The following is a 12,383-nucleotide window of genomic DNA, read 5'->3' on the forward strand; positions in this document are numbered from 1 at the left end:
TGTGGGAAATGAGAGTTTCAGCATTTGAGAAGCATCAACAGCCACACTCTGGGCACACAATGTGGTATACCCATGGAGGATCCCAGAAACAATGGCCGGGGCGGCACCTTTGCGTGGGTTCTGTGGAAGAAGAGATCAGTAGACGTGGCCAGCAATAGAGAGTAAGAATACGGTGAGTACCATGCAGGTACTCCCATGGAGGGTTGCCAGATCTAGCTAATAAAGATATAGGATACCTACCAGATAAGTGAATACTTTTTTGGTACACGTATGTCCCATGTAATCTGCAACACCAATATATAATTGTGTAAAGTATGTTCCATTAAAAAATCATATTTCTGAGCATTTCAAGGTTGCCTTTCTCATTCAGATAAGGTCATAGATTAATAGCAGCTAGAGATGATTAAACTTAAAATGAAATCCAGTTATTCATGCCCTATCAAAAGCTATTTATCTTCCTCGTTCTCTTTCCATATGCTCACTTTCACATTCTCTTCCCTTTCCTCTGCACTCTCCCATCCTCACAAAGACTATTCTTTCTGAGGATTTGATTAGCCTCTTGGAGATTATAGAACTTTAGACTATTTCATATGCATATTTGAGCATTTGACCCAGGTATCTCCCTTGCTTAAAATTTATTTCACCACCACCTCCATCTGCCAATTTAAAAAATCAAAACAAACAAAAAAAGACCTTTAAAACAACTATTACTAGCTTTCTGAGTCTATCACACATAAGAGAGCTGAGTATTCTGAATCTCACGGGACAAGATTACCCAGGTTTAAATCCTGGCCATACTTAGTTCACCTGAGACAGTGTAATAACTCCTTCTGCCTTTGTTTCTTATAAAATAATGGGGCCGATCTATAAGCACTATTTCCATCTTGGGATCTAAAGGCATTTTCCTGTAGGAAGTGCTTGGGAAATTGTGTTTATCTTATCACTAAGTGCTTTACTATTGGAAAATGACTTAAGATTTGAGAGGGGATTCAGGGTCATGAACCTGCAGTTAAATCTTCTCACTTTCTCTCTCTCTTCCTTCTCCTTTGCTATTGTCACTTAGAGATGAGCAAATTTTAATCCTACATTCTTCTCGAAACAGCTACAAAATGCACTTCTTTCATTTAAGTTTAGATCATATGATCAGAAGAAAGAGGTGGAGAGGAAGAAGCCAAGTACATTATCAGCTGCCTCTCTATGATCCTCAAAGACAAGTACTATTAATCCCATTGTACTGGCAAGACTCACGCAGGCCAAGGCCACAGAATTAGTGATTTGCAGAAGATGAATTAAAACCTACTTCTGTGTTACTCCTGCACCATTGTTTCTCCATATCACGTTCCCACATTGAGAAAAGGAAAGTTAGATGAAGACTTTCCCTTTTAATGTGTCTTTTTAACGTAACAGTGTTTGTATGTGAAATGTATTCTCAAAGTATCCAGATATGCCCTTAAAGAAAAAGAATATTGACTTATATACCTCACTGATGAGGTCACTTTTGTGAATCTACTGCTGATGGGGTTCCAGTAGAACAAAAGTGGGCCTTTAAGAAACAGTGCAAGTGCACTTCGCAATTGAGAAGAGGTCAACTATACTTTCTTAGTCATAATTTAACTTGCTTTAGAGTCCATGGTTCAATACTAATATAACTGACTAACTGAAAGAGGTAATAAGTTTAATGCCTAACTACCATCTGAGCTAAAAACCTCATCATTTAAGCTCTCCATGTTTTAAAATCCACCAGTGATAAGAATGGAGATAAAATATAATGTGCTAACACTCATTGTGTTCCTGGAGAAAAACAAAAGACAACAAACTCAATTGTTTTTCTAGTAAACCTTCTCAATCTGAGCCCAAAGAATAGAACATATACACCGTCCATGCATGGCAAATTTGGACTAGCAAAGGCTGCCTTAATCCAAGGAAGCAGGAGAACAATAAGAATCAATTCTTCAGAACAAAGAGGCAAAAACAGCATTGAGATGTGACAGAATATTAGCTGTTATCTATCTGAAGCAGTTGAGGGCAAGACCTCCTCGGTGCAGACAATAGTTTTCCTTGCTCTACTTTCCTTACTCTAAAAAATAATTTTAACCAGAAATGTTTCTGTGAAATAGCGCTTCCAATTAATTAGCATTTGCACAGTGCCTTATCTTTTCAAAGGTCTTTATATGTAGGAATCATTAATCCCTTTAAATAAAGACTCCTTTGTCCCCCCAAGTAAATGGACCCCTGGAATTAGACACCCCAAAAGGAGGCCCCAAACCCAGCAACCTCTGCCCACCGTGACCCCATTTCTGCACCTCCGGATTGTTCAACAGCAGGTCAAGTTTACCGTTAGCAAATGTCGTTGCAGTTTCCCGAAGGGGTTACTAGCCTCAGAGAAGCTACTGATGAACAAGGATGTAAGCTCACATAATTTACAGAAGCCAAGAAACTATGTAAGTGATCACTGTTTCATTACACACAGTCTCCACAAAGCAAGAATTTAATTTTAGACGTAAGCACGCTTTTCTATGGACTTTTATTCCTTCAAAAGTCTCTATTACATGCCTGTATTAGAGTGTTTACATTGTAGATAATCAAGTGGAATTCCTGAGGCTTCATAAACTAGCAAGAGGAAGAAACCCGATTTAAACGTACTGCTCTTTAAGGTCCTCCATCCTGCAAATCTATGAAGGGTAGAGATTGGAAGCCAAAACCATTTCCAGAGTCAGCACTACCCTGTTTCCCTGAAAATAAGACCTAGCCAGGCAATCAGCTCTAATGCGTCTTTTGGAGCAAAAATTAATGTGAGGCAGGGTCCTATATTATAGTAAAATAAAACCAGGCATTTTATATTATATTATATTATATTATAGACCTGGTCTTATATTACAGTAAAATAAGACCGGGTCTTATATTAATTTTTGCTCCAAAAGACACATTAGACCTGGTTGTCTGGCTAGGTATTATTTTCAGGGAAGCATGAATCTTCAGGCTTTCTTTCTTTTATAGGTGGGTGCAAGACAGAATTCGGCATTTTCAGCATTGCTCTTTACAATTGAATCTGTTTAGGAAGCTCTCAAGAGAAAAAAATATTCTCTCTCTCCCCTCTCCCTTCCCACCACCATTTGTATCAGGACAAAGAACTCTCACCCCTGACATGCAGTAAATAGTAGTGCTAAAGCTTTTCTTTTCTTTTTTTCTTTTTTTTTCTATTTGTTGGAGAGAGGGAAATATAATGTGCTGGGGGAAAAACAATTTTGCCTTGGTCTACAAATCTCATCCCACTTGCATATCTTTTACTTGCAAGACCCCAGAAGTCAGTGATGATAAAGGAAGACTAGAGTAAGACCTAATTTGCAGGACATTCCTGAGTATCAGGAAGGCAGTCAGGTATTAGTGCTAGGAGTCCAGACATTTGCCACTGATATCTCCAAGCAGTAATTCTCCTTGATAAATGCCTATAAATAGACAGAGATAAGGCTTTCAAGAGAATGAAAGCTTAGACCTGCATTCTGGATCTAGCCCAAGCTTGAATGTTTATAAAAGAAGGGGGGAGGAGGGATTCATTTAAATGAGAAACAGAGTCCTAAAAGCAAGAGGCTCTCTAATAACATAATACTTAATTTAAGTTAGAGGTGGTTAATTTTGGTTTGCAAAATGATGAACTCATAGATATATCATATCTACCAGAAGAGTCAGTGGGTTAAGCTTATAACTTAGAATGAGCACGAAATTTTTAAGATCAGATCAAAAGAACGAAAGAATCAACTAAATGAAGAAGAGAAGGATTGTGACTGCTTTTTGAGAAAACAGTGTGTTAACAGATGACAACGGAAAAAAAAAATTACTGCACTTATTTTTGTTGGAAAGAACAGAATGAATATTTTAAAAAGGGAATCAAAGATAAGGTAGCAGAGAGACTAGTGAGAGAGCAAATAATTGCTCTTCACTCCAAAGAGATTACCCACCCACCCCATTCCCCAGAGTAATAAAAAACTGTTCATGCCATAATAAAACCAATTTCTTTATCTTTCAATAATCACAGAGTATAAGAGATCAAAAAAAAATAATGTCTAGAGATTTTTTTTAGGAAGTGATTTTAAGAAACTGTACAAAAGTAAGTTTGATGTTATCAGCCATCAATTTTTGGATTTGATTATTGAAAAAGATAATGTGTCAGCCAGTTTAGCTTTAATGGCCAGTACTACTAGAGTTTGATGGGAACATGGAGGTGTGTGAGACTGCTTAGTAAGGGAAGGGAAGCTATCCTGGGGAGGATGGTGCCTGAGCTGAGCTGGAGAATATGCTGCAGATAAGCCATGTGACAGAGTTCATCAGAAGAAAAGATAGGAGCTGCATGATGATTGTTATAAGGGTCCTCGTAGCTAATTAAAGAAAGGCAGCGAAAATTAACTATTTGATCACAACCTCAGTTTAATCTCTGATCTTGTCATGGTGGACACTGCACACAGTAGCTCTTGAATGAAGATATCCTTACTAAGTCTATTAGCTCAGTCAGCTACTGAATGAGGACAGCAGTGGTTTACTAATATGGTGGGGTAACCCTTGTCGACATATAAACGTCCAAACCTATAGAGAATTTTTATATTAATTTATATGAGCCAAACAGAGGACTTGCCTGGAAGCAAAATCTCAACAGACTGGGAAAATGATCCTGAGAATAGCAGTTTGCAGTTTCTTTATGCATTTGAGATTAAGGAGGGAATGTAAAGATGACAGTAGGGTGGGAGAAAGCAAGGGGGGTTCGGATTACAAGCTAGTTAAGATTCTGTGCTCTCTTGAAGGTGGTCATGCTTTAGACTTTAGACAGAGGGGACTCAAAGGGCATTTCAAAGGTGTGTTAACCTAGATGCACAGATACAATGGACAGGGCTTGCTGAAGGCAAAGATAAGCCTTTTAGTAAAGAAGTTACATGCCTGGGGTGGGACTACCCACCATCACCTGCCCAGTTAGGAATTTATGATCAGATCACCCTGTGAGATTCCTTTCCACAGCACCCCTTTTTCTTGTCCACACATTCTTCTATTTAAAGCTCTTCCACAGCTGTCCATTCAATGCTCTGACTGTTTCTAACCCTTCAGCCTCATCTTGTACCATGCCATCCTTACTCTCCATGCAACCACAGTGGCCTTCTTCCAGTTCCTCAGGGCCTCTAGAGAAAGGCTCAATATTTTTTTTCATGGGTGAGAGCTGAGGATGCACTAGCTTTTCTTCATCTAAGCGAATAGCCGTGTGTACTTCAAATAAGAGCCACATATTTCGCCATGGAGTACCTCATTTTGCTGCTAACACAGATATTTAATCTTGGATTTTCTTAACTATGGGATGTTTTAGTCCTTCAAAAACACACCCATATATATATATCATTTAGCTGATTCTATATATATATATAAAATATATACATTTAATAGGCAAAAGACAGTCAGTTTTGAGCCAAAGCTTTAAGAGACTTTGCAGGTTTCTGCTCAATGCTCTGGGAGTGTTTGACCTTGGCCATGAGAAGGACCTTCCTCAGGTAGCTGCTGGCTCTTCCCACCCCAGCCCAAGAATAAGACATGCAGACCACATCTAAGCAGAAGCAGAGCTACCATGGCCAATCTACAGACCCACGAGTATGAAAAATAAATGCTTGCTTTCTTTGTTGTCTTTTTGTTTTTTTTAAAAAAGGAAAAGTTACCTGTAACTTCCTGCTGTATTTATGCACGTGGCTCCATTCTGGCAGCCGAAGGGTGTTCCTGAGTAAATCGCACATTCATTAACATCCACTGAGCACAGAGCACCCTGTGTTCATATAAAGAACAAAGTCAGGTGCCACGGGTCATGGAGGCATCAGGGGCCACTGTTCATGTGAGATGTTTAAGGATTTACACGCTGACAGTAAAGGAGTCCTTGGTCAAGCTCAATACAGTAACACTAACACAACACTAGTCTCCAGTTATCCTCATCTGGAACTCAGATTTTAGCCCAGGAGCTCTTCCTAAGAAAACACCAGTCACACAAGAGGAATCCTTATAAAATTAATTCTCATTTCATCGTGGCGCTATGCCTGAGAATACTCACTCACCAATATTTTTTTTAACACACATTTCCACCATTAATAAATAAAGAGCAACAAAACGTATATGGCTATATCAAGATTCATTTAGACTTTCGATGCTGAAAAATTCAAATCAATGCTAGCTGAAATATCATACTCTTCCACGTAGTTATCCAATCAAGTGAACCCCCCTTAAGATGGCTTAGCATTTAGTGGGATATATAATTATGCTTGCCATTGTTTGCATTTTGGCATCCATGGTATAATTCATTCTGATTTGGAAGACCGCAGAATCCTAGAAACCTGGGATGGAAAATTAAATATATCTGAAGAATTCCAAGGGAACCACAGATGCCGCCTCACCATCATTTTAAACCGAAGACCAAGTGACTCACCTTCCACTGTGAGGGACAGATACAAAAGAAGGAGTCATGAAGATTGAGACAGGTTCCACCGTTTTGGCAGGGATTGCTGCTGCACACCTTTTTGTCCACTGTCTGAAACAAAGACAGGACAGTCAGTCAAGACAATCGGACTGGAGGTAGGCAGCAGTGAAAGGTGTGTTCAGTGCAGGTGTGTATGAAAAACTACATTTTACTCCTAGTCAACAGAGGGTCTTCCTCCGGATTTTAAATCAATTATTTAAATTCTTCTTCAAATCAACTCTTGGGTGAAAACATAAGTGTTTCTGTTATCAGTCCTATTCGTATTCCTTCACTATTTACATGCCTGTAACCCTGGATGGGATGAAGCATGGGGGAGAAAATTCTCACTCGATTCTCCGGAAAAGCATTGTTCACCAGAGAAATATGCATTGGTGGACAAGAGTAAAGATTTCAGGTGAGGGAATAATAATGGACATGCCTATTGTACTAAGAAAATAAAATGGAAATTCCAGTTCCTTTGCTGCTATTCTTATCTTTGGTACCTCCAGATAAGCATTTGAAATCTGATCATCTTTTGCTGTCACCCCTCCTCCATGGGTTAAGATGACTGAACTCTTTTCATCCAGGTCCCTTTGTTTGAAATGTGACCAGCTCAAATACACCCTCCATTCTCGTGTTCACATGACTACTTTCAGACCAGAGTCACAAACAGACTCTCCTTTGTCTACACAACCTGGGGAATCCCACCATGTGTCAGATACCAGTTCCAATCTTGTAAGATTTGCAATGCCTTTGGCGGCAGAGAAAACTTCTTTAGAAGGGATAAGTGATTAGGCAAGGATAGCTATTCTATTCATTTCACCTAATCGTAGTCTAATTCTCTGTTTTAAAAATTAAAATAGGAGAAAATTATTCACTACTTTTTTTTTTTTAAACATTTTGCTACTTAAAGAAAATCAAGTCTGTTCCTTTCATTCTATGGCTGAAACTGAGAGCCAGAGACTAGCCGACTGTCTCAGCACCATTTATTGCAAAGCCCATTCTCTCTCCGCTTTTGTCATAAGTCAGGTGACCATACAAATGAAAGTCTCTTTCTGGACTCTGTTTTCTTCCATTCTTCTATTTGTCCATCTTTGGGCCAGTACCACAATTAGCCCTGTTCATCAAAGGAAACTCTTAAGAAAGTTAACTTCAATCTCATTAGAAGTATTTCTGGTGCACAAAAGCAACTGTGTCTGGGGATTAAAAACACAAAAGCCTACAGGGGGAAAAAACCAGGAAACAGAATCAGGAAGCAGTCAGGGGCAAGAGAACAGGGACCAGTGGCAACTGTAATGCTCAGAGCGCACTTGCCTTATCCTAAAGCATAAAGGCATATACATTCAAGCATCACTGAAAGCTCTTCTGGGGGATGGCGAGAGGGAGGCAGTCGCAGCTTATTTTGACCCAAGCCTCCAGGTCTCGCCCTGTGGTGGGAGTAACGAAGCACTTAGAGACTAAACACGCCAATACTGTGTCTTACTCCCTGGGTGTAATTCCTTGCTCATTTTCATTTACTAATCCCTTCGAAGAGCAAGGCTCTTGTCAAAATCGGGGAAAAGAATACATGAACTTGTTTGCCAAATGTAAAACACTGAAAGGAGAAGACAACACTTGAAGCATAATCAAAACAGATCAAGAATATTAGAGCAGAGATCCTTAACCTGGAATCCCCTGACTTTCATTCAAAATTTCAGATGTAGGGACATTCTGTGCATTTCTCTGGGTAGAGGTTATGGTTTCCGTGAAAGTCTTAAAAATGTCAGCTACCTACAAAAGGGGTAAGTAGTCTAAAATGATAAGGACTAGTTTATAAGCACGTACTGAAGTTATAGAAGGTATACCCTAACAAACTGTTCAAATTTAATTGCCAGTAGCTGTACTTCTAAGGAAATTGGGGATATTTTGTGATATACCCTTCACTGCTAAGTTGAATGTTAGAGAGGATGCGTGGCCTTTCAAATGCGGTCCTTGATGCCAGGATCAGAAATTGGGTGGTTACTAGCTGACCAGGCAGGGCATGCTTAAGCCTACCCTGACACCATTAAGGGGTGACAGCGTAAGGGGAAGGGCATGAGGACGGCTGAACTCAGAGTCAGGGGCCTCACATGCCCGCGTGACTCACATGCCCAGGGGCCCTGGGCTGGTCCCTTCATCTTTCTGAGACTCTGCTTCTTCATCTGCATCCTGGAAAGCATGAACTATGATAAGAACTAAATTACAGGGGGAAAAAATCAAAGTTCTTGATAGTGATCATCCATCCATCTTACGTTAAGAATATCAGCTCCACCAGTGATTCTAGTGTATTTTCAGTGAAAGACACTCCATGACTAGTAGTTATGAGGCTTACCTGCTGTAAGCTTTGAAACTTTCTCTCAAGATCCACAAACTAGACGTGGGGAGGAAAAAGCATAAAAAGTTAGCTGGTTCAAAGGTATTTTATATACAATGTTATCCCCTTGACATGCTTTTCTAATACTCTCTCCTGGGGAAGTCACTTTATCTGTTCCTTCTTTTATTGCCGTCCCCCTCCTCCTTCCTCTTCCCTCCACGATTCCCTTCCTTCCTACTCTCTTTCATCATGTAGGTTTTTAAAGGTATTTTTCAAAAGAAGTACAACCCACTGACAAGTTGATTCACTGCTTCTCTGCACACAGTGACGCTGGGAATGTTTATAAATGACAGGGACCCACCCACTTCACCAACAAGAAGGTCGTCATCAGAACATGAGCAAGTCCACTTAGGCAACAGGTTCAGCATTTCCAACCTTCTGCCCATCACTACCTCCACGTCCCCTCCTGGAGCTGTGTCACTTAACCAAAAAAGTCCATAATTGCAGAGCTCAATTTCTACAGTGGGCGCGAAGTTGGCATATTCCCTGTGAAATGGTTCCTGAAGGAGCTGAGTTAAGGAAAACCCATTTGCTCTAACTGTGTGGATGTCAGACTTACCTTGGACTTAAGCTGATGGATTTCACTAGAAATATTTTGCGGCAGACCAACTGCAGTCCTTTTTAAATCTGTAATATCATCTTTGTTTTTCTGGATCTAATTTTAAAAAGAAGAAGAAGGAGGAAAAGGAGGAGGAGGAGGGAAAAGAGGAGGAGGAAGATCATGCGAGTGACAAATTTATGCATGCATTATAGGAATACAATTTTACAATCTGAGTAGTATTCTACTTTAAGCACTAAGATCTTGCCCATTGTTATAAAACCCAAAAGAGTGCCATATAGAATAAACATGGGACTGAAATAGCCATGGCATAATTCCATTTACCTTTTTCAGAAATCTATCAAGGTATGTTCCATTTGCATTTTTCCCCCATAATAAGTTTAGAGTGCTTACAAAGAGGCCTGGCTTGGAATCAGACTGTTCATGTTTTAAACCTTGGCTCAGCCAGTTTTCTGTGTACGTCCTTGGGCAAAGGACAGAGGTGCTGCAGGGTTCCTTTACCTCCTTTATAATAATGGGGTAATAATCAAGCCGAGCTCAAAGGTAGCCGTGAGGGTTGGATGAGGCGACGCACACAGAGTGCTGAGCACCGTAGAGAGCTCATAGTGAGCTCTACATCACACGAGCTTCTCCTCTATGGCTTATCTGCCAGCATGGTGTAGCGAATAATGAGAAGTAACAACATTCAATAAGGCAGGAGAATAACTGGCCCTTCTGTTCTGTGGCAAAAGTGAACTGGTCCCATCTACTCCTTTCTCTGATCCCCCCCTTCCTTGCTCCCCTTGGGAAGGAGTCCCAGCATAACCTCTGGTCTGTCTCTACACTAGAGTACACCGGCCTGCACAATCAGCCCCTTCCCACTAGCATTACTCCTTCTACCCATCATTAACCCTCAGGCATTGTTCCTGACAAGGACTTGTGTCACTTCCAATTATGTCCTCTATGCTCAAGATTCAAGGTACAGATTAATATAGACCTATTCAATTAAGTGACCACACATGGACATACAAAATGACGTCAGTATAGTTCTAATGTATTACCTGATGTAAGCATTCACCAAAGTCTTCATCATTTAATTTAATTTTTCCCAGGGATCCAGTTCTAAATTCAATGTTTTGAGCAGACCCAGTAAGAAACACTAAATGTCCTCTCTCTGAAGCCATCCGAGGCCTATATAATTAAAACCATAGAATGCATCAGTGATTAGCACATATAATTTTTAAATCCAAAGAACGAGTTTCCCACTGAATAACTATAGACGGCGTACACCTCCACTGGGTGGTCAACTCAACCAAATTCTCCCTGTTCATCTGCCATTTCTTTCTTTGCAAATTTCCTGGAGATATCACCTACTAATTGCACACTTGCCTTATTTGCAAAATGATAAGTTTGTATATAAGAAGATAAGTCCATATGTCAGTCCAAATGCTTTTCCCTATTTGTCTTTAACATCATTATTTTCCTCAAGAAAAATTACACCTTTGCTTATCTGGTTATTTGTGAAAATGGATGAGGAACTACCCTGGTCTATTAGCAGAAATAATTCGTGTGTCTACTTACTGTTGGAGGTCAGTATTTCTTTTTTGTCTCTGCAACTCAAGTCTTCCAGCTTCACCATCTGATTCAGCAAATGTCAATAAAATAACCAAACTCCAAAGAAAAGGTGAAGACATGTTCTTCACCAACCCTCCTACGTTGCCAGGTAAGAGGGAGGCCACTCCAACCAACTGAGTGTGGGAGTTTGGAGAAAGCAAACCAGGCAGATGTACTTTGACCTGTGGAATGTCCTGCAACTTTCCAGCTCATTCTTTTTTGCCCTAGAAGGCTAAGTTATTTTTCCTTCCTGAGGGATGTAAATGATCTTAGATCTTCAGTACTCTTCAACTTGTGAGAGGTCAAAATCTACCTTTAAGTGATGTACAACTTAATCATTATCTATTTGACCTTTGAAATGGTAACACACTGCTTTGGAAACACCCACTAAAACAATCCTTGCTTAAGAAGTAGCCACCTTTCAACAAATGGTACTGGGAAAACTAGATATACACATGCAACAGAATGAAGTTGGACCCTTACTTTACACCATTTATAAAAATTAACTCAAAATGAATCACGTACCTAAATATAGGAGCTAAAACTATAATACTCTTAGAAGAAAACATAGGGGGAAAGCATTATGACATTGACTTTGGCAATGATTTCTTGGATATGACATGAAAAACTCAGGCAACAAAAGAAAAAAATAGATAAACTGGACTACTTCAAAGTGAAAACCTTTGTATATCAAAGGACACTGTCAACAGAGTGTAAAGGCAACTCACAGAATAGAAAAAAAATTATGTGCAAATCATAGATATGATAAGAGGTTAATATCCAGAATATACAGAGAACTCCTATAACTGAACAAAAACCAAATAACCCAAATATGAAATTGGCAAAGGAAATAGATGTTTATCCAGTGACGATATACAAATAGCCAAAAAGCACATGAAAAGATGCTCAACAGCATTAATCATTAGGAAAATGCAAATCAAAACCCCAAAGAGATACCACTTCATACCCATTAGAATGGCCACTATCCAAAAAACAGAAAAGAACAAATGGTTGGTGAGGATGTAAAAAAATTGGAACCCTTGTATACTGTTGGTGAGAATATAAAATGGTGTAGACACTATAAAACAGTGTGGCGGCTCCTCAAAAAATTAAACAGAATTACCATACAGTCCAGCAACCCCAATTTTGGGTATATATCCTATCTTGCAGGGTGGCATGAGGGGTCTCTGGTCCTGTTCCCCACATAAAAACACAGGATATGGTGAGGACAAAAGGGAACACCCACGGAGCCACAGATAGGGGAGTCAAACCACTATATTCTCACTGGTGGCTGGGTTGGAGACACAGGAAGCAGGAACCACACGAGCCGCAACCCTCACTCCGCTGCTTGCTCGCTCAGCCACCAT

At 39.9% G+C, this 12,383-nt stretch overlaps 1 protein-coding gene across 1 annotated transcript in view; it reads right to left on the bottom strand.

Annotated features, from left to right (window-relative positions):
* Positions 1–11,187, bottom strand: part of CUBN (cubilin) — a 238,602-nt gene extending 227,415 nt beyond the window's left edge. The window contains exons 1-6 of the mRNA XM_074324816.1: positions 10,984–11,187; positions 10,464–10,593; positions 9,424–9,519; positions 8,823–8,861; positions 6,443–6,544; positions 5,688–5,791 (exon numbers count right to left, since the gene is read on the bottom strand). Of these exons, the coding sequence (XP_074180917.1) occupies positions 5,688–5,791; positions 6,443–6,544; positions 8,823–8,861; positions 9,424–9,519; positions 10,464–10,593; positions 10,984–11,096 (584 nt within the window). The 5' untranslated portion in view covers positions 11,097–11,187. The remainder of the gene's footprint in view (positions 1–5,687; positions 5,792–6,442; positions 6,545–8,822; positions 8,862–9,423; positions 9,520–10,463; positions 10,594–10,983) is intronic.
* Positions 11,188–12,383: the final 1,196 nt, after the last annotated feature.

The sequence above is a fragment of the Rhinolophus sinicus genome, linkage group LG02 (assembly GCF_036562045.2).
Source record: "Rhinolophus sinicus isolate RSC01 linkage group LG02, ASM3656204v1, whole genome shotgun sequence".
In the NCBI taxonomy this organism is placed as follows: Eukaryota; Metazoa; Chordata; class Mammalia; order Chiroptera; family Rhinolophidae; genus Rhinolophus; species Rhinolophus sinicus.